At 46.8% G+C, this 26,241-nt stretch overlaps 1 protein-coding gene across 2 annotated transcripts in view; it reads right to left on the reverse strand.

Moving 5' to 3' along the window:
* Positions 1-26,241, reverse strand: part of CHCHD6 (coiled-coil-helix-coiled-coil-helix domain containing 6) — a 229,032-nt gene that overhangs the window by 37,600 nt on the left and 165,191 nt on the right. Inside the window, exons 6-7 of one of the 2 annotated variants that reach the window (XM_036323112.1) lie at positions 6,019-6,089; positions 2,916-3,134 (exon numbers count right to left, since the gene is read on the reverse strand). In XM_036323112.1, coding sequence (XP_036179005.1) covers positions 3,107-3,134; positions 6,019-6,089 — 99 coding nt within the window. In that variant the 3' untranslated portion in view covers positions 2,916-3,106. Of the gene's footprint in view, positions 1-2,915; positions 3,135-6,018; positions 6,090-26,241 lie in introns of those variants that run through there. The other variant, XM_036323111.1, reaches the window with a different exon arrangement.

Raw genomic sequence — 26,241 nt, forward strand, 5'->3', positions numbered from 1 at the left:
CACACACACACACACACATGCTTGCCCTATGGGTTCACACATTCTCTCTGTAGCAGCCACACTGCCGGCAGCCACCCGGACTCCAAACACAAGCTCCAGGCCTGGACACAGCCCACAACAATGGATCAGAGCTGGGAACAGTGCTAACCTACCTGCATGGGGACTGAGATGGCTTAGCAGAGGCTACAAAGGACTAAGCTTTAATATGGCACAGGACCTCTAGACACTGGCCCTGATTTTCCATGGCAGAACAGACAGAGATGGGACATTAGGAACCCAGGGGCTGCCTTCTATTTTTGTTAGTTCTGATCAAATAATCGAATCGATATCCCCTCCCCTGGGAAACCAACCTTTAGATCATTTCATAACTGACATTCACTTTCACTTAGACCAGTGGTCGGCAAACTCATTAGTCAACAGAGCCAAATATCAACAGTACTTCTTCAAAATGGACTTGCCCAGGCCGAAAACTGACTTCTGCACATGGGCCAGAAAGTTTCAATCGCACTGTACGTGCGTGCCCACACGTGGTATTTTGTGGAAGAGCCACACTCAAGGGGCCAAGAGCCGCATGTGGCTCACGAGCCACAGTTTGCCAACCACGGGCTTAGACCATATTCCATTTGCTAAGACCAGTAACTTTCCCCTCCAGACTTTGCCCCAGATCTGGACCAACCCAGAGAATTCCCAGCTGAAAACTCACCTAGAGTCCTTTAAAATCTCAAACTCCTTGTCCCTGGGTGACACCATTTGGGGCAGCCCATCTGGTTTGCAGATGATCTAATAAATTTATAATTCTTTATCACTTTCTTTATCCCCAGTGTGGGGCTTGCAGGAGGCAACCAATCAATGATTCTCTCTCATCAGTGATGTTTCTATCTCTCCCTCTCCCTTTCTCTCTGAAATAAATTTTTAAAAAATATATTTTATTGATTTTTTACAGAGAGGAAAGGAGAGGGATAGAGAGTCAGAAACATCAATGAGAGAGAAACATCGATCAGCTGCCTCCTGCACACTCCCTTCTAGGGATGTGCCCGCAACCCAGGTACATGCCCTTGACCAGAATCGAACCTGGGACCCTTCAGTCCACAGGCTGACGCTCCATCCACTGAGCCAAACCGGTCAGGGCTGAAATCAATTTTTTTTAAAAAATCTTACTACCAGACCTCATCCTCCCTCGTGGGTCCTCGAAAAAAATGCTTTTTCTCACAACAGAGCAAGAACCCCACTTCCACCAGCAACAAAGCTGTACTAAACTAAATACTAAATGAGTTCTTCAGTCAGAAGGAAAGTGATCTTGGAAAGAAACCATAAATCCATCAATCAGTAATGATACAGAAAATTTGAATACGAATGACCACCTGAACCTAACTGACAAACAGAAAACTATACCCATGGGTAGAATATACATTCTTTTCAAGGGCACATGGAAGGCTTACCAAAACTGGGTCATAAACCAAATATCAAACTTTTTTTTTTTTAAATATATTTTATTGATTTTTTACAGAGAGGAAGGGAGAGAGATAGAGAGTTAGAAACATCGATGAGAGAGAAACATCGATCAGCTGCCTCCTGCACATCTCCCACTGGGGATGTGCCCGCAACCCAGGTACATGCCCTTGACCGGAATTGAACCTGGGACCTTTCAGTCTACAGGCCGATGCTCTATCCACTGAGCCAAACCGGTTTCGGCCAAATTTCAAACTTTTAAAGAGGATTTAGAATAACTCTAATCACAAAATTAAACTAGAAATCAATTATAAAAAGGTAACTAGAAAATTATCATCTGTTTGGAAATTAAGCAATGCATTTTAAAATAAGCTATGAGTCCAGTAGAAATCAGAATAAGAATTAGAAAAAAATTGAATTTAATTATCAATGAAAATACAATATATCAAAACTTGCAGGGTATAGCTAAAGCTATGTTTTCAGATAAATTAATACCTTAAATGCATATGTTAGGAAAGAAAGAAAGTTGGAATGGTATTTCACTATTCCTGTGGCTCGCGACAGAATACAAGCAAAATTCTGTCCGGGCTGGCTTCTGCTGACTTTCCCCAGCTTCATCTTAAATCTCTTTTTTTTTTTTCATTCATTTCTTTGCCCACACTGGCCTTGCAATTCCTTGAATGTGCTAAATTACTTCCTGCCCTGGGGCCTTTGCACAGGTAATCCTTCTTTTTGAAATGTTCTTTCTCCTTCCTTCCTCTGACCAACTTCTCATTTTACAGGAGTCAGCTGACATGCCATTTCCTTAGAAGCCTTACCAACTTCCAAGTCTGGGTTTGGGGACTCAAACCTGGGCTTTTAAATTCAAACTCAGTCTTTCTTTCACTACTCATTACTGTAATCAGTCATTGTTTGGGCAACTGCTTTTTGTGCTATTAATTTAAAAATATTGTTTTTCATTCCCCAAATGCTATAAACGCCTTGCTGGTAGCAACCAAAGCTGTCTTGTTTATCTCCAGCACTTAAGCATAGTGCCTGGCAAATAGCCTAAACACATGTGTTTAAAAAATGGGTGAGCCCTAGCCGGTTTGGCTCAGTGGATAGAGCATCGGCCCGAGGACTGAGGGGTCCCAGGTTCAATTCCAGTCAAGAGCACGTACCTTGGTTGCAGGTTCCCCAGCCCTGGTCAGGATGCGTGCAAGAGGCAACCAATCTGTGTGTCTCTCTCACATCGATGTTTCTCTGTCTCTCCTTCTCCCACTCTCTCTAAAAATCAATGGATAAATATCCTCGGGTGAGGATTAACACACAAAAACAAAACAAAACAAAAAAAAAGTGCGTGAAACATTAATTATCCATCTAAGTAACCAGTTTATTCAAAGTTGTTAAAAAAAAAGAAAATTCTCCAGTAGTATTTGCTGTCAGCAGTTGGCACTTACTCCAGTGGCACTTACAGTGCAGTTTACAATCATTTGCTAATCCAGGAAATCTCTCAATCAAAGATTCTGTCCCCACCTTAATGTTTAAGTACAATAATTTTAACTCTACATTACTTACTGTTTAATTTTTTTGGGAAAAGACAATATTTTCTTCTTTAGTAAACTCTATATATTACATCTGTTCCATGCTATGTCAAGCTAGGTGTTGTAAAAGTGATTCAAATGACTGCCATTATTAGTAACAGTCTGTGGACGAAAAAAGGGCCACATATTAAACCCGATAAACTGAGAAACCAGAAGGATGGTGTGAAAATTCCTAAGTAAAAGCGGGTCCAGGCAGATACTAGTAGTTGTCTTAGGCCTATAGCTTCCTTGACAAAGGTCAATCTTTATCTTAAGTGAGCCTGTCTATTGTCTTTTTTTTTCCGGTCTCAGATAACATACCTTTGAAACGTCAGAGGAATCTCCTTTTCCAGACCCATCAAGGCACAACCCCCTGCATCAGAGCAGGAGCCCACACAAACCCTCATGGTTATCTTGTTCCCACATACAATCTCTGTGTGCTGTAAATGTTATTTATTAACTATCCTGCACCCGCCAATGTAAAAGAAGTAAGTGTCTCCGGTTTTACTTTTTTTATCCAGGCCCCGAGATTTCCCGGGTTTGCTTTCTCCCACCCCTTCCATCTACCAGCCATGGGTTTCATGTAGTGCTCCTTACATCTCCTCCTATGATTCTAATGTATAAATGCTGCAATGCTGCCATTCTCAGGAGCATTTTCTCAATCCATAGGAAGCTTGCTTCCCATCAGTTAACAGTTACCAGTTTGACTCAAACTCATAAAAATTCTCTACAGGTTTGGACATAAGTCAAGCTTATGTCCAAGCAGTTGTTGACATCATAGGTCTACTTTCTCTGTGGTATCTCACTAAAAGCTTTAAAGGGGTTGTTCTTCTTTGTTTTGTAGATGAGGAAACCAGAGAGGTTAAGTGACTTGCCCAAGGGCACAGAGCCAATCAGAAGCAAGACTGAGGTGTGATTCCAGGTCCAGGCAGGCTCATAGCTCCAACTGCTGCCAATCTTATGTTCAGAGGGGGCTTTCAAGGGACAGGGAAGAAGCCAAGGCAAAGAGTGAAAAACGGTGACTACAAAGCAGTCTCAGCTAAGCTTGACCCCAGCCCAGCAGGGAACCACATGTGACTGTGGACAACCTCGCTAGCTTCAGTTCTTCATCTGTGAAATGGAACCAATAATAGTAAATGAAAGCATATAGTTGAAGTGCCTGCAAAGCACCTATCATTTAGTAATGTGCTTAGTAAGTCATTCTCAAGGGATATTGCAAACAAACTACTCTTTGCTTTGCTCAAATTAAAAATATACTCATATGTCAGCTCCCCTTTGCCTTCAGAGGATATGATGAGAAAGAATATGACGATACAGTCGAATTCACTAAGCCAGGGACCAGGAGTCCATGAGTCCCAACTCCCAGGACGGTGAACCACATGGCAGATGACAAAATGCGTGGCCAGCGACTGTAAAGCTGCCCGGCTTCTCCCCAGAGCTGCTTCCTTTCGGCAGTTGGTTCCATGATCCGGTGAAGGGGGGAGGGGGGGTGGCTCTGGATCCGGCATCACTGCCCCACACACACTCCAAGGGGTGGGCCAGGGCCAGGAGCCAACCCCGATTTTGCCCTTTCCAGGATCACATTACTAGGGTGGCTGTCACCCACCCACCTCTGAGGTGTGACTGCTTTCCAACCTCTTTCTCTCATTGATTGTGATTATGAGCACTAATCAGCCCCAGGGGTGAGGACAGTGCTCACTTGGGCCGCACAGGAGCCCTGGTCTGTGAGGACAGGAGCTTCTGCCTGTGGGGTGGCCCACACACTCTGCAAGAGCAGCTGGAATATTCCATTCCGCAGGGTCCACACAGCTTGTAGCACTCACACACCCCCACCCCAGGCCCTGTGGGATCCCAATGGGCAGGCACAGGACCCTTCCGCATGTTACCTGCTGGCTGGAAAGGTCTTTTTCCTAGTCTCCTATTACTACTGCAAGACTTGACCTCTTCAAGATAACGGCTTCTCTTTCCCAAACCTACTTTTTAGTCAGCTGTACCCCAATCTGGTGGTATTTCCCCAGCTTCAGGTGTCTATGTACCCACTGGGCCTGTAATGCATGTGCATCTCCCCCACCCCTCACCCCTCCTGGCTCCACACACATTTTTCATCAGCAGCTGTGTTCACAAGAAATGTGTCACTTCCTGGTCACCCAAACCTTTTGTTTCCATCTCTTGGTGCCACACCCAACCCTTCAACACTCTGCACTCTGACTGGTTTGCCTGGGAGTCACCCTGACTAACCCTTGAAGGAGACAGACCCATAAAGGAGGAGGAGCAAGTTGGTCAGAGCCCCTGGTTACCTTATGAAGGTCTACAGGGTCCACAGAGACCAACTTCAAAAAAGAACCCAAAGCGTAAGGCCTGGCTCTCACTTCCCCACAGGAATCCCTCAGACCTTCCCTGACCTGCCCGCTAAACTAAGCAGAACTGCGTCTATATTGGACATACTGCCAGCACCTCCCATCCTGACATTCTGGCTAAGGTGCCTCCCGACAGCACAGGAGCACGACAGACGGGGACCGAACGCTGCCCTCAGCACTGTGCGACCTGAGCGAGCCATCAGTGTCCCTGAGCCAGGCCTTCTGGAGTAAAGCAGGGGCCACCTCGAGTGTCTGCATACACGAGCTTATGGCACAGGGCCAGGCACATGGGGTGCCCACAGGGAACAGACCCATCCCCTGAAAACCAGCTCCACAAATGGGGGACCAGCAGCACCCCTTCCCTGACTTCTCTGGGGGCCTGATGGACACCTGGCCTGGAATAGCCCTGCCAAGTCTGCCGCAGCCCCACTCCATTTGCCAGGTTGCTAGGGGAGAAGTGAGTGCTCATGTGGTCAATTACAGGTGACCAATAGCTGCCTCAGATCCAGGTGAGAGAGCTGAGAAACAGATGGTCCTCTGTGTTATTACAAAAATTTGAAATTAGGCAGGTGGTGGCAGGTTTCAAGCCATGTATGGGAATTTTTACAAATACAGGCTAAGTTTACAAAGAATATTAAAGAAATTCTTACTTTATTGTGCCCTCCATTTTCGAAGCTGCCTCATGGAATTGCTGTGAAGATAGTTTATACATCTCAGCATTCTACAAAGAGAAAAATAGAACACGTTACCAAAGACTGAAATTTCCCTCTGGCCCTGTCACGTGATGCAACTGCATTAAAAAGTGACAGATGCTAGCTAGCCCTAGCCAGGTGACTCAGTTGGTTAGAGCATCATCCTGAACACCAAAAGGTAATGGATTTGATCCCAGAGAAGAGTGTGTATAAGCAACCGATGTTTCTCTCTCTCTCTCTCTCTCTCTCTCTCTCTCTCTCTCTCTCTCTCTCTCTCTCTTTCTCTCTCTCTCTCTCTCTCTGAAAAAAATAAATAAATAAAAATTGACAGGCGCTAATTTCTTGACTAGCATTAAAGCAGACTAGTGACTGATCCACAGCTTAGGTCTAGTTCCTACCCTGGACCAACCACAGCTACAGAATCCTAGCCGAGCAAAGAATAGAAGGACATGGATTTTCCAGTTTATGGGTCAGCAACATGCCACCCATGAGCAAATCCCAGCCTGCCACCTGCTTTTGTAAATAAAGTTTTATTGGAATATGCCACAGTCTGGATTTGTTTTCACTTCTGTGGCTGCTTTGTGCTGCAATGGCCGAGTTGAGTTGTTGTGACAGAGGATGTATGGCCCACAGAGCCTAACATATTTACCATCTTTAAATAAAATTTCTGCTGAGTCTGGATCGGGTCCAAGCCTTATTTTATAGGAGATTCTGCCGCCCAGAAAGATGAAGCCACTAGCCTAAAGTCACACAGCAAGTGGCTGTGCCAGGGCTACAGCCCAGGAGGCTGATGGTGTCGGGCATGTGCCCTGCTGCCTGCCAACACCAAGGTGCTTCTTGGCATGGTGACTGGACAGAGCCCTGCAGGGTGGTTCCAAAGGCACGCACTTATGTCCTTTCTGAGGTCACCTCGTGGGTGTACATGTACAGAGCCAGGCTGGTGTGGAGACAGCCAGGTTTGCAACAAGGTCGAGTTGGATTAAATCCCAGGGGCCACCTCACTGTGACTCTGGGTAAGTCACTACTTCCTTTTGCCTCAAAGGCAAGTTGCTTCAGGCCACACAGAACCAGAATCCAGCACTTTCCACTTGTTTCCCCAAGGAGACCAAAAGAAACACACAGCTAGCCCACCTGCCACCACGCTCCCTGCAGAGAACTGTGAGGACTGACTTCTTGCAGGAACAGCCTCAAGAATTAAATCACCCGGATCACAGCCCAAGACAAGGCCGGCAGTCACCTCCCCAGCGAGGGTGACAAGGTAGCAGCAGATGCCATGCACACAGATAGCCTGGCCTGAGGGGAATGACCCCCTCCTTAGACCAAAATGGGTGAAAGGTACCCAGAACAGAGTCAGGCAGAGAAAGTGCCTTGTCCCATCGCCCATCTGCAGGGAAGGTGGGGCAGGAAGCACCTCCCCGAGGACCTACAGAGCGGCAAGGCTGTACAGCAGCCTCAGGGAAGAGCCACGCGGGAGGTCAGCATGGAAGGTTGTGCTGGAGGGAGCACACTGGGGCAGAGCAGTGTAGAAACTCAGCTCGGGGTGGTGCTGGGGTGAGGCCAATGCCAGGCCTTCCATCCCCAGCCACCGAGTGAGCCTGGGCAGGTCATGCTGCCTCTTCCTGGCTCATGTCCTCATCTCTGACCCGAGGAGAGAGCTAACACCTCTCTCCAAAGGCCATCAGGCACACAGGTGGGACGCGAGAAAGCTCCCACCACACAACAGGTACAAAATAAATGGGAGTTCTCCTTCCCTCCCGGCCAGGCTGCCCTGGCTCCCGCTGGCACATGCTCACTCCAAGTCACCCAGCACATTTCTCTCTGGAGCTGCATGTTCCAGCCAAGAGATCACGATTCTTCCTCAACCAGACTGACATTCACCCGACACTGACTGTTCTGAGCGGAGGAGTAAGGACGAGACGAGTGAAATCAGGGCCTCCCCTCACTCTTCTGTGACACCCTGGAGGGGACCGCTGAGACTCAGTTTGTAGTCCAATTCATGAGTCCTCACAGAAGGCTGCACAGTCCAGAGACCCACATTTTAATTTTCGCTTGGGCACATGCTGACAGTGTTTTCTGGGTCACTTACTTCCTTGAGCCTTGCTTCCTTGTTCCCTCCTTCACAGGGTGGCTGGGACCATGCCCGGTGGTTCCTGGCTCACGATTCCCTCTCTGTCCACGGTTGCCACTATCATGACACCACAGAACTTTCTAACGCTAACATGTGCTTTACCTAAGCACCCCCACCGATCTGGGTCTATTTCCTTTCCCACAAGATAGCCTCACAGCCCAGGCCTTCTCCTCTTTGAAACAGTATCAGGTCCCCATCTTCCAGACCCCACTACTCGTCAATGTCCCTTTACAAGGGAGTATCCCTGTCCCAGATGGACTCAGAGTGCTGCCGGTTCACAGAAAACTCATTGTATCTCCTGGCACACAGACCAGCAAGGGTGAACCAGTAAGCGGTTAAGTCAACCACAAGCTCAGACTGAACATGTGGTCAGTAAGATTTGTCACAGAAGTGCCCACAGGCCAAGAAGTGGTTGTGATTACCCCACAGCAGCTTCCTCTATCGTCTCTCAGAATGACTCAGAGGAAGTCCCCTTCCTGCCATGACCCACCCACCCACCCTGCCTTCTAATCTGCCTGCGTAGACCCAGACCAACTGAGCATTGTTGGGTGCCCCACGGCTGCTCCCCTGGTACACAAAGGCCCTGGTCAAACTCTGGGAGTGCTGAGCTGGCTTCCTGTGCTCACGGCCTGTGTCCAGCAGGCCTTCCTGAGGCTTCCGAAGAGCACCCAGACCCCTCTACCGGGAAGAGCAGGGCGCTCCGCAGACTCCCGGACCACACCACCACCAAGGGGCTTCTAGAAGGACTGGCCACAGGCATTCATACGGGAACCCACTGAGTACTGAGACAAGGGTGCCTGCTCCCGGGTCTCCCGGGCTTCCAGATGATGCCACATCACGAATACAACAGACGTTCGGCCAGTCACCCCAGGTGACACGGAGGCACCAGAAAGGACAGCCTGGGCCATACCATTAGCCTGGCTTCTAAGGAGCTGACTGAAACCTAATCTTTTTTTTCTTTTTTAATATTAAATCATGTTTTTGAAAAAAAACAATACATGGTTTAAAAAGGCAAAAGCAGAAAGGACAGAGGGTAGGTATTCGGTGACCAATAAGCCTCTCCACAGCCTCGACCTGGAAAGAAAGTCAGCTGGGAACCAGCGGGGTTGGGGAGTGCGGGGAGGTCGGGGTCTCAACTGGCTCAGAGCCCAGACGGACCCCAGCCCAGTGAGTGGGGAACAAAGGTTTTCTTCTTTTTAATCCTTTCCTGAGAAATGAGAATTTTTTTCAATTGATTTTAGAGAGAGTAGAAGGAAGAGGGAAGGAGAGAAGCATCGATGTGAGAGAGATACATCAATGGATTGCCTCCCACGTGTGCCCAGACTAGAGGTGGGGATTGGCCTGCAACCCAGGTGCATGCCCTTGACTGGGAATCAAAACCGTGACCCTCCTGTATGCAGGCCAATGCTCTAACCATTTAGCAACACCAGTCAGGGCCAAAGGTTTTATTTTTTAAGCAAGGGAGTGGCAGGGTCAATTTATATTTCAGAAAGAACATTCTGGCAGCTGTGTGGATGGTGAACTGCACTACCGGGAGAGGGCCTGGGTTCCCACAGCACAATCCCACGCCTGCCCCTGAAAAGGAGCCCTGTTACCCATTCATAAGTCACTGAAAATCATTCTGAAATGCATTGTACTGAATCTACACACATTAATTAACACCCACTGATAGTAGTGAACTATTATTTCTGGGGAATTTTTCTTTCCCATCAGACTCTTCTGATTCCTGATTCTGGATTCTTTTCCTCTGCCCAATAAATGGCCACCCCTCCTTCTCCTCCTCCTCCTCCAGCTGCTTCGTATGCACATCTGAAACCAGAAACCTGATTTCCATTAATTAAATCTGCCATTAAAAATTAAATAACGTGAGCAAGAAGGTGTGTTATCTCTACGGGTTTCAAAAGTCGCAGTGTTTCTTCAATTACTTCCCAAGCAGTTTTCATATTTCATACTGTCTGATTTCTCCACGGGCCTGGATTTGCAAGATCAAAAGAGAGTGCAAGGGTGAGGGGAAGCGCGGTGAAAAGGCTCCGAAGGGGAGGACAGGGAAACCGTTGTGGAAGGCCAGGGAAACGGTCCTGCTGCCCCCGGAGGAGCTGGGGCCCGGGAGTGGGGAGGCCTGGGTAACCCACTGGCCCATGCTTAGAGCAGGTCTGGGGGACTGTGGACAGGAAGATAACCAGGCTCATTCTGATGGCCTGCAGAGGAGCCACTGGGGAACTTGGGAGCCCTGACAGACACACGCCTGCACTGGGTGTCATGGGAGGCATTGCTGTCCAGAAGAAAGACAGAATTAAGGTCTAAGGTGCAAGCCAGGATCAAGAGAGGCTGCCAGGGTCAATGAGGATGGACACGGGGTCTGGAGTCAGATGGGCTGAACTAGGGCCCAGCTCCCAGGAGTTGTAAACGTGGGCCAGCATCCAGACTGGGGACATTGTCTGTAAACTGAGGACATTAACAGAGCCTCCTTCATACAGTTTTGTTGGAAATGATACAGATGCCAGTGAGCTAATGCATACAAAATGCTCAGAACCGTGTCCGGCACACGATAAGCTCAATACATATATTAAGAACTTAACACCCCGATGCACATCAACCAAGGAATACATCTGGAAGAGACCTGGCAGTGCTGAGAGAATGAGGGAAGGCTCCTCCAGGATGGAAGCTCCACAAAGGAGGGGCTCACCTGTCTTGCTTGCTGATCTATCCCCAGAGCCCCTAACACTACCTGGCATATAGTAGGCCCTCAATAAAGAGTTGGTCAGTAAATGAAAGGAGGGGGTCAGAACCACCAGAAAAGATCAAAAAACACGGTAAGTTCATGGCCGTTAGCTTAGACAATTGAGAAGGTTTGCTGGGCTGCCACTCCGTGACCGGCGGACCGCTCCGTGGGCACCAAGGACCGAGCCAGGTTTGGACACAGCCCTGTGAGGAAAGCTGTCAGACTGGGTGGAGCCCATCCAGGACTCAGGGCCAGGCAGAGAGGGGGCTGCAGGGGTGAAGTGAGAATCAGAACGTGGACCCTTTCCCTACTAGTGAGAGCATTTTAACAAGTGTTTTAGGAGAAAGTAAGAGCAACGCTCACTAGTCCTTTTCCGTGGCCACAAGCATGTTGCTCACAAGGTTCCACAGTTCTCTCAGGCCAGGTGCTGTGACAGGGACCTGCAAGCACCCTGGCCCCTGCATGCCCAGAGCAATGCTTCAAGGTAGGAATGTCACTCCTCCGCCAGAGAAGACCAGGCTTTGCCAGGCAAAGGGTCACCCAGGGCCAGATCTCCAGGGAAAGAGGCAGGACCACTTGGTGCCCATGCTCTAGGCCCAGCAGTTGCCCAGGAAGAAATATCACAAACCAAAGGCCATGTGGAAAGAACATATGTACAAAACTGTGAAGCCCAGGACCCTGGCTGCCTGGGGAGGATTCCTAGCAAACTAGTGAAACTGGGGAAAGCCGGGGGTGAGGGGTCAAGGAATTCCCAGAATCTGAGGACAGGAGAACCCCAAGCCCAGGTGCACTCAACACGCCCTGGGCCAGTCATCCAACAGATGTAGATCTCCCAATCCAAATTACCATAGCTTCCCACCCTCCCAGGAGAGCTAATTTAAAAGGAGGAAAAAAATGCATTCAGGATTTGGAGAATCTCTGACTGGAAAAGAATAAAAAACACAAAGAAGACAGGAATATAAGTATTTTGTGCAAAGTTAAAATAATCAATATAAACTTTTGTAATGCTTAGGACATGCAGTCAGCCAGACTATCAATGAATGAATAGCAATGCAATTTGGTCAAGTGTCTAAACAGTTGGTTCTTGGCTGTTTATGAAGTTGGTCCACTATGTCTTTGCCCTGTTTCCCTCCTCCTGACCCAGCCCCTTCCCCAAACACTCAGCTGACACCTAACCTAAGTTTGAAAACTACTTCTCCCTCACCCTTCCCCTTACACTGTTCTCTAAGCCACTGAGACTGCTAAAAACAGCCCTGGCTAAGCGGCTTGGCTCAGTGGATGGAGCGTCGGCCTGTGGACAGAAGGGTCCCAAGTTCAATTCTGGCCAGGGGCACGTGCCTGGGTTGCGGGCTCATCTCTAGTGGGGTGTGTGCAGGAGGCAGCCGATCAATGATTCTCTCTCATCACTGATGTTTCTATAAAGAAATATATTTAAAAACAGCCCCGAAAGGAAACTAGCTGGTTATGCTCACTTCTGCTCTCACTTGGAAAGAGTACCCCTCTTTCCTGACTTGCTCTGGAACTCACCACGATGGGGGTACACAAACCCCCTCTCCCTGAGCCTGTTTCTTCATTGGCCCCTGGGGAGAAAACCTGCCTGTCGTTCTGGGGCACTCTGAGCATGCAATGAATAATGGGTACAAGCATTCTTAGCACATTGCCCAGCATGTCAAGGTTTAATAATTTCTTCCTTTCATCCAGCAAATATTTATTGAGTGCCTAGAGTTTACTAAGCCTTGCTCCACAATCAGGGGGCACATCAGTAATGAAGAGAAATGGTCCTTTCCTTCATAGAGCTAACAGTCTTGATATGGAAAAGAAAACAATTCTACTTTGTAAGAAACACCATAAAAAGACACAGGGGTCAGGGGGCTGAGGAGCAACAAGATGAGGGTGGGGCGATTTTAAATAGGTTGATCCAGGAAGGCCTCTCTGCTGGGGTGACTTGGGATAGAGATCTGAACAGTGTGATGAGGGAAATATGTCTGGGGAAAGGCCCTGAGGTCGGACTACTTGGCGTGATCTTGGGAAAGCAAGAAGAGAATGGATGGAATACATTAAGACGAGAAAACACAGGCAGTGGAAGGACAGGGCCCGACCACGCTCACACCAGGCTCCACAGGTTCCATGCTCACACAAGGTTCCCCGCCCACACAAGGTTCCTGTTCTCAGGTTGGCAGGAAGCCACTGGAGGGTTTGATCAGGGGGTGATACAATCGGATTTCCATTCTGGAAGGATCACATCTGCTATGTAATGGAGAGCCTACCAAGAGGAGAGAGTGGGCTCCAAGCCACCTGGAGGCTGCTGCGGGAAAGGTGGCAGGGCATTCACCGAGGGGTGCCAAACATGCTCTGCACCGTCAGCAGGGAAGAAGCAGACCCATACCTCAGTCTCGGCTCTGCTGAGTGGGAAATGACCAGGACAACCAGTGGAAAAGTCAGGAAGGCTGTGGGGATATATGTACGGAGCTCAGGGGAGTAGTGAAGTCCAGGCTATGAATTCTATAGCTTTTGCTGCAGTATCTACTCAGTAAGTCTTAGCTGAGTGCTGAAATCCCCTTTGACCCCCAGCAGACCCCAGCTCCATTGATGGTCTGATCTCATTTAGAATTTCCTCTTCCCCTTTGTGGGACACTCCGCCTCCAGAACTCTCCTCTTTCAAACCCTCATCTTCTGGTTCTCTCATTACGTGTCTGCTCCCTGCATTTCCTGCATTAGTAAATACCACGGCTCCCCCTCCAATTCCTGCATGGCAGGCAACCTGTCAATCATCGCTCTTGGGGCCCCCATATCAAGCTGGCAAACACATGTGAGTAACCCTGCCTCCTGCTTCTCTCTCGAGGCCTTTCCTTTCTCTCCCTTGTCCCTGCTTTCATTCAACCTTTATTACCTTATGAGTGGACTATTACGAGGACACATCTTATTCATATGCCACACTGGTTCTCCCCCGTCTACAGAGCAGCATCCAAGACTCTCCCTTTGAAATTGACCTCTCTAATAAATGACTTTGGCACTGCCCGATATGCTCTGTACTTCATGCCATGACTCATCGTTTTCCAAGCCTCCAACATGTTCTCTATACTGTTTTCTCTGCCGATTCTTCCCCATCCACCTGAGAAACTGATTCATGCTTTGAGACTCAACAACACCCCTCTACTGGGCAGTCATTCCTCTCCCATATCCCAGGCAAATTCATGATTCCCTTCTTGGTGTCCTGACTGAGACGTACTGTATGGCAGCATTTCCCACAGTGCGCTGCAATCTTCAGCTAATGTGCCTGTTCCCTCACATGGACTGGGAACCATGTGAGCTCAGAGGCCATACTTGAAGAATAAATGAAGGTGTTATTACTCCACTCACTCTGACCTCTGGACTCTGTCTCCCCCACATTCTCACAGTGTTGCCTCAGCACTGATGTCCTTACCTCCAGCCTAAGTTGGCCAACAACTCTCTACCTGGTGAGCCTGGCCTTGCCTCCTTGAATCCACCCCCTCAAGGCCACAGGAACATTCCACCTGAAGCGCACACCTAATTGTGCCAAGACCCAGCTTATCCCCTTCCCCCCTTCTCTAGGGCATCCCCATCCTGCCCTTCCAGACACCCCTCCATCCCTGGACATATACTCCATGTCCTATTTCCTAACACACCTGGCTGGCTGCCATCTGAACATCATTCCCTAAGGTGTCAACTGCTAACAGAGTGTTGTGACAGTGGCTTTAAGTGAGGCCTTCATATAATTATTTGCATTTGTGAAAAGTCAGAGGAAAAGCAGGCTCTCTGTCTTTGTTGTGCCATTATGAGGAGTCGAAGGCACAGAGCTGGGTTTTCTGGACCACACCTCTTCTGTGGGTTTGGCTGAGTCTCCCAGCATTTCTGGGTACGTGTATAATTGGGGGTGGGGAGTTGACTAGTCTCTCCTTACAAGGAAGTAAGAAGTATAGAGCCTAGGGCATCTACCTATATGTACATACACACATGCACACATACACACTTCGCACACTGCAAAGCATTAGATAAGTGTAAAGCTGTGGTAATTAGTAAAAACTATACAGGTTTTTTAAACTTTTTATTTACACTGAATACTAACCATTAGCTGCCAGACCTCTGGGTGAGTGCTGACCTTACCCAAAAGCTATTCTTTCATTGAGTATTTGTGTCTGGGTGAGAAGACCCACCTCTTTGGAATATAGTCAAACCTTGGTTCTCAAACATCTCTCATCTCAAACAATTCACTTCTCAACCCAACAACCCTCTCATGCTGATACCTGCATGATCAGGTGACAAAGAAGACAATTCGTGAGTATGAGTCAGTTTACCGCTAAACCTCACATTGTCAACATCTCAGGAAATTGAGTATTTTCATGTGTTTTTGGCTTTTGTTGCTGCTTATCATTATTAAAATTTCAATTTTATTTTTTAAAATAATTTTTATTTTATTTTTTTTAGAAAGAAGAAGGGAGAGGGGGAGAGAGAGAGAGAAACATCAATGTGTGAAAGTGAAACATTGATTGGCTGGCTCCTGTACACCCCCTACTGGGGATTAAGCTGGCAACCCGGGCATGTGCCCTGACCAATAATTGAACTAGCAACCTTCCGGTGCACAGGACTATGTCCAACCAACTGAGCCACATGGGACAGGGCTAAATTTTTGTTTTTTACTATACATTTCATTTCCTTTTTGTTAAAATTTTCATTTACATTTCATGTCCTTTTTGTTTGTAAAGTGTTTATAGATTAAACAGTATATAAGACATGCACTATATATAAGAAAGGTTAAAACAGGGAATCATTTAGATCTGGTAGAGATGAATTCAATTTACATTATTTCTAATGGAAAAAAATGATTCAATTTTTTTAATAGCCTTCAGAAATGAATGAAGTTTGAGAACCAGGTTCCACGTATTTGTCAAGACTGCAGTGGTCTGACGGAATCCTATGGTTCCTCACAAACAGGTGAGCGATCTGCAATAGAAGGGGCTGGTCAGAGGTGTAGATTAGCGCCTGTCTAATGGGAAGACTTTGTGTTAGAGTGCACAGGAAGGGAGCAGAAAAAATAAAGTTAGAGTAAGATTATTTAAGAAAACTTCATGGAAAAAGTATGATAAACAGTTAAGGTTAAAGTGATGTGTGGGCAAAATATATATATATATATATATATATATATTTTAAAAATATCTATGGTATGTGGAAGGTAAATTTCACAGTATGCAGGCCTGGGACCTGTAGACCAGGATGGAAACCCTGAACCAAACTGAGATCAGGGAGTGGGCATTAAAGTAGAAAGGAAGGCAAAGAGCTTTAAACAGCTGCTAAGTACAGAGCAGCATTTAACCTAGATGGACAGAAGCCATGTGAGGGCAGACAGTGAGAGAATTCAACGGTGTGCTTGCAGTAAACAGGACAGACAAGGTAATCTGCCACCGTAATCATTCCACCACCGGGTGTGTGAGGAGGCAAGGCCGTCTGACGGGTAGCATCACTGCTCTCACACAAAAGCTGGGCAGCCAGCCAGGCCTTGGTGCTGCTGGTTAGTTGTGTGTTCTTTTTTTTTACATTTGCAGAAACATATTTGGCTAAATGACTATCTAAATAGTTTGAAAACAAAATACAAAGCACAATAGAAAATAAAAAAATCAATGGACATGAATTTTAATTCCAGTTCTGCAACTCACTGGTGATCTGAGTCCTGCTGCTGTGAATTGCTGATTCTCTGCGACAAAGAATAGCAGAGTAAAAATCTCAAGGACAAGCCTAAAAGCTGTGGAAAGCTCGAGGCTGGGAACTCCACGGTTAAGGAACCAGGGAAATGGTATGGCAAGGGGTTTGCGGTGCAGACCCTCTCAGGCCCTAGTTACATCAGCCCTTCAGGTGCTGTGCATGTAGGTCACAGAGGCATTAAACAGATGTTCTGCCTCTTTGTGCTGATCCGTGAACTTCTGCGTCCAGATGAACTGCAGAGGCAGGCTCTGGGCATGGCACCGCACTCAGCGATTCTCAGCATTAGGGTACTCAGCCCTCTGTGACGGAAGCCAGCCACACATACTCCTGAAAGCATGCCTTTAGGTCCTCTCAGAAGACTTGCAAGAAAGGGAAAATCGCCCAGGCAGGCAGCTACAAGTCTGGACACCCTGCTGCTTAGGACCTGGGCCACCCATGCAGCTGAAAGTCGCCTCACCTCTCCATTACACCTCCACCTGGCCAGTCTGAGGCAGTGTGGCAATCTGAGGCCTTGCTAATCAAAGGAGGGCTCACGCACCAGCAGAATCAGCATCGCCTGCAAACTTGTTAGAAATCGAGAACAACTCAGGCTCTGTCCCAGACCTGCTCTGAAGCTAGGCCCCAGGTAGGCCTCCTATAGGCTTTGTTTCAATAGCACTACATTAACTTTTCAAAAGTTTGAATGCCCTTGATTGGGTCCTGCCCTCCTTAGTTCGCCACAGCTCTTATATGTCCCTGTGGTTTTACACCTGTAACTCCGTGTACCTGAAATTCCTCCCGGGCTTCTGAAGGCAGCTGTGCTGTGGCCCTTAGCTTGGTGTTTACACTCCAGGCCAGCAGTCTCTTTCTGGTGGAACATGAGAATTACTGGGTAACTTTCAGAAGTCATGCCTGAGCCCACCCAGAAGAGACTCATGATTGGGCTGGGTTGGCACCCAGAGGATTCTCATGTGCAGCTAAGGTTGAGAACCACTGTTCTAAGGTCAGGAAAACCTGAGCTTGAGACCTGAGATTAAACCCTGGCTTTGCTACGTACTACTTGTGTCTCTTTAGACAAGTTACTTTACCACTCTGTGCCTTGGTTTCCTCATCGACCAAGTGAGGACAGTAAGAGTAACTGTAAGGTCTGGTGGCTCCCTCAAAAGGAGTGCTGTAGAAGGAGGGAGAGAGTACTGGTACAATTGCACTTGCAAATGATAGGGATTAATGGTACCATTTCACTCAGGAGACCTTACCTCCTGTTATCATAATGCCCGTCTTCTCTTACCAGCACCCAACCCTTCCTCTAATGCATGGTTTCAAACCTTCCCCAAATCCTGCAGGCACTCTTTGGAAAGAGCCTCAGTTGATCTATGTTCCAGGATGAAGAGGATATCAGTTCAAGATGCAGCCTGACTAGGAACATGACTGCCTCCTCCCTCACACAGATTACTGCCACAGGAACATGGCCATTATTTTTTCAAATAGGTTTTCAATTTCTTGCTTTCTCTCTTCTCTTTCTGGCACCCCCATGATGTGAATGTTGGGATGCTTGAAGTTGTTCCAGAGGCTCCTCAGGCTATCCTCATTTTTTGGACTTTTTTAAATTTTGCTGTTCTGATAGGGTGTTGTTTTGCTTTCTTATCTTCTAAGTCGCTGATCTGATTCTCAGCTTCATCTACTCTACTGTTGATTCCCTGTAAATTATTCTTCATTTCAGTTGCTGTATCCCTTATATCTGACCGTTCTTTAGTATGCTGATTCTCTCACTGAGATCACTGAGCATCCTTATAACCTGTGTTTTGAACTCTGCATCTGGTAGATTGCTTGACTCCATTCTGTTTAGTCCTTTTTCTGGAGTTTTTCTGTTCTTTCATTTGGGGCATGTTTGTCTCATTTTGGCTGCCTCTCTGTGTTTGTTTCTATGAATTAGGTAGAGCTGCCACGTCTCCTGGGATTGGCAGAGTGGCCTAATGTAGTGTGTGTTTTATAGGGCTCAGTGGCACAGACTCCCTGATTCACCAAAGCTGAGCACTCCAGGTGCACCCCCATGTGGGCTGTGTACACCTTTCTGTTATAGTTGAGCCTTGGCACTTCAATAGGAGGGATTTACCCTTTTTCTTCATGTCACTACAAAGTACCTATACAATAAATTTTCTGGACCCAAGTAAAAAAGTCCAACATTATTTCCCCAAAGTTTCAATGTGACAATTTAACAAACATTCAATTTAATGGATGCGATCTGGTGAGATCTTTGGAGACTGATTTATCATGGTGATAGTCAGGACACTGTTGGTTGCAAGTAGTGGAAAATTAGATTGTAGGTGGTTTGAACAACTAAAAGGAATTACTGACTCACATAACTGCAAAGACCAGTGGTACTTTTGGTAAGAATCAAGTGTTTGAATAAAGTCACTAAAAACTTGATTATTAAAGAAAAGAAAACTTGATTATTTCCATCTGCCCATTCTGCCTTCCCTAGGTAAGCTTCATCCTACGGTGGCTGGCTGCCAGCACCTTCCTTCTTTGTTGACATACAGCAGGAAAATAGAGCCTCCCTTTCAATACGTGATGGAAGGGCTCTCTTGCCAACAGAAAAGATGAATGAATGAAGAAAAGACAGTATGCTCTCTGAAGCCCAAGGCATCATCGTTCTTCAGGGTCCCCAAACTTCTCTCCTTTGGGCCTATACTGGGTCATGTTAGCTGAATAAACATCTAAGGCCAGGAGGATGGAATGTGAAGATTCATTTAAGCCAACTGGAGAACACTTTAGAATTGGCACTGGGTTTACTTCACTCAGAAACGCATGGGCTATATGGACAGGAAAGGAAGGTATCTAAACGAAACCCCAGACACTGACACAAAAAAGAAGGAAAAGTGGATTTTAGGCAGCCTCTAACAGCAAATGTCTTTGATAGTCATTCAAAACATTCACTATCCAGCCAAGATTTAGATAATTAGCAAATTTGATAAGTGGACTTTCTACATCTTTAAATCGCTAATAAAAATGTTGACTGAGATAGGAGTAAGGAGGAGTCTCTGGGTTGATGTTTATCTATTTCTTAGCATCTTCCTAATGTGATAATTAAACCTATCACAAAGCAACCTGATCATCTTAAATTCATTCACCTGACTCAAAAAAGATGTCATTAGCCCTAGACCAGTGATGGCGAACCTTTTGAGCTCGGCGTGTCAGCATTTTGAAAAACCCTAACTTAAATCTGGTGCCGTGTTACATATAGAAATTTTTTGATATTTGCAACTATAGTAAAACAAAGACTTACATTTTTGATATTTATTTTATATATTTAAATGCCATTTAACAAAGAAAAATCAACCCAAAAAAATGAGTTCACGTGTCACCTCTGACACGCGTGTCATAAGTTCGCCGTCACTGCCCTAGACCAAATGTTATACAGAAGTGCAGTGATAGTAAATCCAAGCTACTTTCATGGTCTACCATTATACACGCCCCTACAGGAAACGATGTCTGTGTGAGACTCTCACAGCATAACCTGAGCACTGGTGAAGCCCAAAGCCCTCTCTGCTTATCCAGTTGCCCACTGGACCCATGTGCCCCCTCAACAGACACACATTTAATGTGCTTTTTCCTCTTCTTAAGTTTCACATTTCCAGTTGTTTTTAAACCATTTATTGAGGTGAAGTTAACATAACATAAAATTAACCATTTTTCAAGTGGTGTTTAATACAGTCACAAAATTGCAAAACAACCAGCTCTATGAACATACATGTATATGCATGAAGTCCCTGTTCTCAATTCATTTGGGTATGTACTTACGAGTGGAACTGACAGATCCTATGGTAATAATGTTTTTAACTTTTCGAGGAACTACCAAACTGCTCTCCACACTGGTGAACTGTTTTACATTCCCACCAACAATGCACGAGGGCTCCAATTTCTACATATCATCATCAACACTTATTCTTTTTTAAAAATAATTATAGTCATCCTAATAGGTGGGAAGTGATATTTCATTGTTGTTTTGATTTGTATTTCACTAATGACTAATGACACACGAACATCCTTTCCTGTGCCTGTTGGCCCATTTGTGTGTGTTTGGAGAAATGTCTATTCAAGTCCTTTGCTCATTTTTAAATTGGGTTGTTTGTCTTTCTATTGTTGAGTTGTAAGAGTTTCACCTATTTCCTTTTAACTCAGTTATTCTAGTCAGAACATTCAGAATATCTTCACTCTCTCTTTACCCTGAGAGTCACCAGTTTCTGTAGTTCTTCCTCAGAAATGCATCAAATCCCTTTCTTCCTCTCTGCCCTCCCTCCCAAATGCCCTACTTCAGGTACTCATTGTCTTTTTCCTAAAGCAATCATGATAGCCTCTATCTTTTCTCCCCAGCTCCAAATTTCTTTCACATAATGACTAACTTCTATAGCGTAAGCTTAATCCTGTTACTCCTCTGCTAACATTTCTCAGCTCTTGGCATCTTCCAGGACAGCCTGAGGATCCTGGCTTGGTGGCGAAGCCCTCCTCAGCCTGCTTTCTAGTATCTTGAGTCCATATGCAGCAACTCTGCTCTACAGAAGCTCCATGAAGCTGAGTGCCACGCACATGCCTGCATGCTCAGTCACGCCCTGGCCAGTATTGGCCCCACCCTAGAAACAATCCCCTCTGCCTCTCCGAAAGTTCTTCTAATTCACCCTATCAGCTCTGACTCCAAATTCATTTCCTTGGAGATTTCTGGTGGTGCCATGGCATTATTTTTAACACACTCAGTCACGCCCAGGCTGCCCTTCCTGGAGACAGTGCCCACTCAGGAGGCTACTCAGTATTGTTGCTAATTGGACCAAGGGTGGACTGGACCACACAGTGGGAGTATAGCTTGGACGACTCAGGGAACGCGGGCTGAGTGGGAGAGGAGAATGGATAAATGGAGCAGGAAGGAACAGGAATACACCATTGAAAACAGTATGAATGGGTCACAAGGCAAAACCAGGGCAATAGGTTCCTGGAGGCCTTAGTTACCCAACACCTTCTCACATCTGAGCTGTGGGTAGCTAGCTGTAGGGTGGCCTGAGCATAGCTCTAGGCCTCATAATGACAGTGGCAAAATGCAGAACCCCCACAGATGCTATGTGCTGAGCTGAAATGTGTCCCCCCAAATTCATATGTTGAAGTCCTCATCCCTAGCACCTCAAACTGTGACCTTATTTGGGAATAGGGTTGTTGCAGATAGAATTATTTAGAATGAGGTCACACTGGAGCAAGAAACAAATGGGACAGGCACAGTCTCACTCTCAAAGAGCTTACAGGCCAGGCTGGAGACAGACAAGAAAATAAACGAGGTACTGCAGTTCACATGAAGGAAATCAGGCAGGACAGTGTGATGGAGAGAGCAAAGGGGAAGGGCAAGAGAAATCATCTCTGAGAAGTTAAACTGTAGGACCTCGTGGTGCAACGGTAGCGCGTCTGACTCCAGATCTGAGAAGTTAAACTGTAGTTGATACTTAAATGAGAGGAAGGGGAGAAAACAAAAGGTAGGAAGGAAGGAAGGAAGGAAGGAAGGAAGGAAGGAAGGAAGGAAGGAAGGAAGGAAGAAGGAAGAAGGAAGGAAGGAAGGAAGGAAGGAAGGAAGAAGGAAGGAAGGAAGGAAGGAAGGAAGGAAGAAAGAAAGAAAGAAAGAAAGAAAGAAAGAAAGAAAGAAAGAAAGAAAGAAAGAAAGAAAGAAAGAAAGAAGAAAGAAAGAAAGAAAGAAAGAAAGAAAGAAAGAAAGAAAGAAAGAAAGAAAGAAGAAAGGAAAAAAAAATAAAAGAACAAAGGGAAAGGGAAAGAGAACAAAGAAAGGTGTGGAAGGCTGAGGAAAGAGGGAGTGCAAAGGCACAAGTGAGGGAGAAGAAGTGTCTGAAGTGAAGGCGGAGGTGGGAGGGAGGGGGGTCGGGGGGAGGCAGGGAGGACCGTGGAGGACTGGATGCCTGGGCAGAGCCACTGGGCTTCACTCCCTGTGCCCGGAGCTATGGGAGGATCTAAAGCAGAGGACAGTAAAAGCTGCTGGGAACAAGGTGGGGAGGGAGGGAAGGGGGCAGACATAAAGGAAGCATGAAGACCACTTGGGAGGTTCCTGCAGAGTTCAGGGAGGGGACGATGACCTGTCTTAGGGGTACTCACAGTTTTTCTCCTCCTACTAAACCAAGAGCTTCCAGAGAACCAGGACTGTGCTCACAATAGGAAGCCAAGAGGGGCTGCTGAGTGAAAAGTGGAACTCTTTAAAAGGCAGTGGTCAAGGAGCCCACACAGGCGTGAGCAGAGCATTCCCAAACCACAACTGTGTCAGTCCAGTGAACAGCTTGCCAGGGAGGCCAGCCAGTTTCAAGGGCACACACAGAAAGACTCTTCTTCCCTTTGAAGAACCAGGGTTCAGTTGGCTGGTGCCAGTCTGTGATACACCTGCACCCACATCTCACAACTTCTCTGGAAGCCTGGGGTGTTTTCCCTTGGCACTCGGCCTCCCTCAAGCAGTGGAGGCACTGTTCCCCAAGGTTCCCAGGTTCTTTCTGTTTCTCTAATCCTTTTTGGCTTAGAACAATTTCTCTAATTTCTTCCTCAAACTTCAGAGAGAGCTCTAGTTGATTTGGCTCAGTGGATGGAGCGTTGGGCCTGTGGACTGAAGGGTCCTGGGTTTGATTATGGTCAAGTCACAGGACCTTGAATGCAGGCTCGTCCAATCCCTGGCCCTGGTTGTGGCGCGTGTAGGAGGCAACCAATTGATGTCTCTCTCTCACATCAATGTTTCTTCTCTGTCTCTCCTTCTCCTTTCTACTCTCTCTCTCTCAAACAAAATGAATAAATAAAATAAAACTTCTGAGAGATAAAACTGTCAGCAGGTGGAGTTGGGAGCTCTGCTTTTAAATGGCAGGTGCAGGCCTCTGTGTGTTTAGACTCAGCTTGTCTCCATTTCTGTGCTCGCATCAGGAAGAGAATCTTATCTTAAGCAAAGTAATTGCATTCACTAGGGACAAGTAGTTCTAGACTCCACCAGGAAAGGAAATACACTGGCCTGTTTCTGAGCACTGGATGAGTGATAACATGATTGGTTATGATCAGGGGTAGAGACCACAAGAATATGTTAACATCCTCGTGGAGGCAAAAGGTCAAAACCTCCATCCAGTGGTCAGCCACTGTAGTAGATAGCTGTTGCTTTTGCCACCCGGCCTCTACTCACTCTCTGGTTCACAGCCCTGTTTAGGCTCAATGGGCCCAGCTACCCCTCCGGAAGCAGCAGCTTAAGGAAACAGGTTTTGTACCAAATGGCCCTGAACCCTTCACTCCAGCTCATATGACCAAAGGGCAGGCAATCCTCAGCCTGTGGAAAGATGAACTGGGCCAAATCAGCTTTCCTTTTGGAAATAAGCAGAGAAGCAAGTGGAGGTAACACAGAGGAAGTCATTAGGGTGGTTCAGGACCAAGATAACCCAAAGCCATGGGAGAGACTCTGAGGAACACAGCCCGGCTTGTAGAGCTGTCAGGAGGGAGTGAACAGAGCCGGCATACAGGGAGGCACCCACCGAAGCAGCCTAGGGCCCTGCCCACATCCTGGTTCTATCTGTGCACATCCTTATGATAAACTGCCATTTCCTTTCTCCTCTCCTCCCCTCCCCTCCCCTACCCTCCCCTCCCCTCCCCTCCCCTCCCCTCCCCTCCCCTCCCCTCCCCTCTTCTTTCTTTCTTTCTCCTCTTTCTTTCTCTCCCTCTCTCTCTCTCTCTCTCCCTCCCTCCCTTCCTTCCATTATTATTTTTTAAAAATATTTTTATTTATTTCAGAGAGGAAGGGAGAAGGAGAGAGAGGGATAGAAACATCAATGATGAGAGAGAAACACTGATGGGCAGACCCCCCCTCCCCAACCCCCACGCTGGGGATCAAGCCCACAACCTGGGCATGTGTCCTGACTGGGAATCAAACCATGACCTCCTGGCTCATAGGTCAATGCTTAACCACTGAACCACACCAGCCAGGCTAAACTACCATTTTCTTAAGAAAATGCAACAATCTAAAAGACTTTTTTAAAAAATATATTTTATTGATTTTTCACAGAGAGGAAGGGAGAGGGATAGAGAGTTAGAAACATCGATTGGCTGCTTCCTGCACACCTCCTACTGGGGATGTGCCTGCAACCAAGGTACATGCCCTTAGCCGGAATCGAATCTGGGACCTTTAAGTCCTCAGGCCGAGGCTCTATCCACTGAGCCAAACTGGTTAGGGCCTAACTAAAACACTTTTAAACAAAGTCCCAAACAGCAGAGGAGATTGAACACATGCCCTCCAGGGAATAGGAGGGTTAATTTTGAAGTTGCCCAAGGCAAGGAGGACTAAAACTGCTTTAAAATGGACTGTTTTATCTTAAAAAGTAACTTAAACTTTCCATGCTATTCCATAATATCAGTGTTTGCTTTAATATAAAAATAGCATTTCTCCCCTGAAGCTTCATGTAAAATTGATGTTACAGGAAGATGTGCCCTTTCGAGTCTGAAGTCTCATTTCCCACACCCTGGCCCGTGAGTGGGCAGCCCTGGGAGGCACATACCCTGGGGAGGGGCAAGCTGGCCCAGCAGATCTCCAGAGGCCCTCCTGGCTCTGACCTGCACTCTGTGAAGAAAGCTCGTTTACATACAGATACTGGCTCTCAGGCGCCTCACAGGCAAGAGGTCCCATTGTCACTGTGGGCAGTCGTGCAGCAACACACAACTGCAGCTGGCAGTTCCCCAAGGAGGTTCTCACTCATCTCTCACCCACATAAGGTAGGATGTCAGTGGCCATAGGCAGTAAGGGTGTGGGGCCAGAAAATACAGCAAAGGAACAAGTTTGGGGTCACTAGGGGTCACAGCTACCTGCTGCCACAGCTCTGCTTCAGTGCATCAAAAGAACTACAAAGAATACACTCAAGATCTGAAGACTTCTAGGACCCCCTTCGCTGTCCCAATGATGGGTGGTTTGTTCTATTGATGAAGACAAGGGGCTTCTCACTGATGCCTGAACACACATTTCTGCTGGCCCAGATGACATATCTACTCCAGGGTCTTGTGAACTGTACTTCACTGTGTGCAGAAGACATATCATCTCCAGCTAAAGGGTTTGTCCTCTGCCCTTCCTCCTGCTGCCAACAGCACAGAATGATGGACGCAGACAATGATGCAATGAAACGCAGCCGGCTAGCAGCGCCATTCCTAGCTGTCATCCCCATACCCAGCCAGGAAGGAAGCTGTCCGAGGAATCCTTCCCTCTCACTAACTCACTTGCCCTCCAGCAAGTCACCTCACTTCTCCAGGTTCTAGCAAAATGAGGCAATTAGATTCCATTGATTGGAAGGTTCTTTTCAGCTTGAAGAATCTATGATTTTAGCTATGCAATCGTTAACAAGAATGAGAAAGGTTTATATATGCCAAGAGAGAAAGAACTCCAAGACATATTATTAAAGTGGAAAAAGCAAGCTGTAGAGCAATATACTTTGATTTAATTTGGGTAAAATATATGTTTGAATATACATTACAATTTTTTGAAAGGATACACAAGACTTAACAGTGGCTACTCTCTGGCAAATGGAATAAGGGGTTGGCAGAAAAGTGGTGTTCCATTTTACATTGTCTTGCATGTTTAATCATGTGC

This window comes from Myotis myotis, unplaced genomic scaffold (genome assembly GCF_014108235.1).
Source record: "Myotis myotis isolate mMyoMyo1 unplaced genomic scaffold, mMyoMyo1.p scaffold_m19_p_9, whole genome shotgun sequence".
NCBI lineage: Eukaryota > Metazoa > Chordata > Mammalia > Chiroptera > Vespertilionidae > Myotis > Myotis myotis.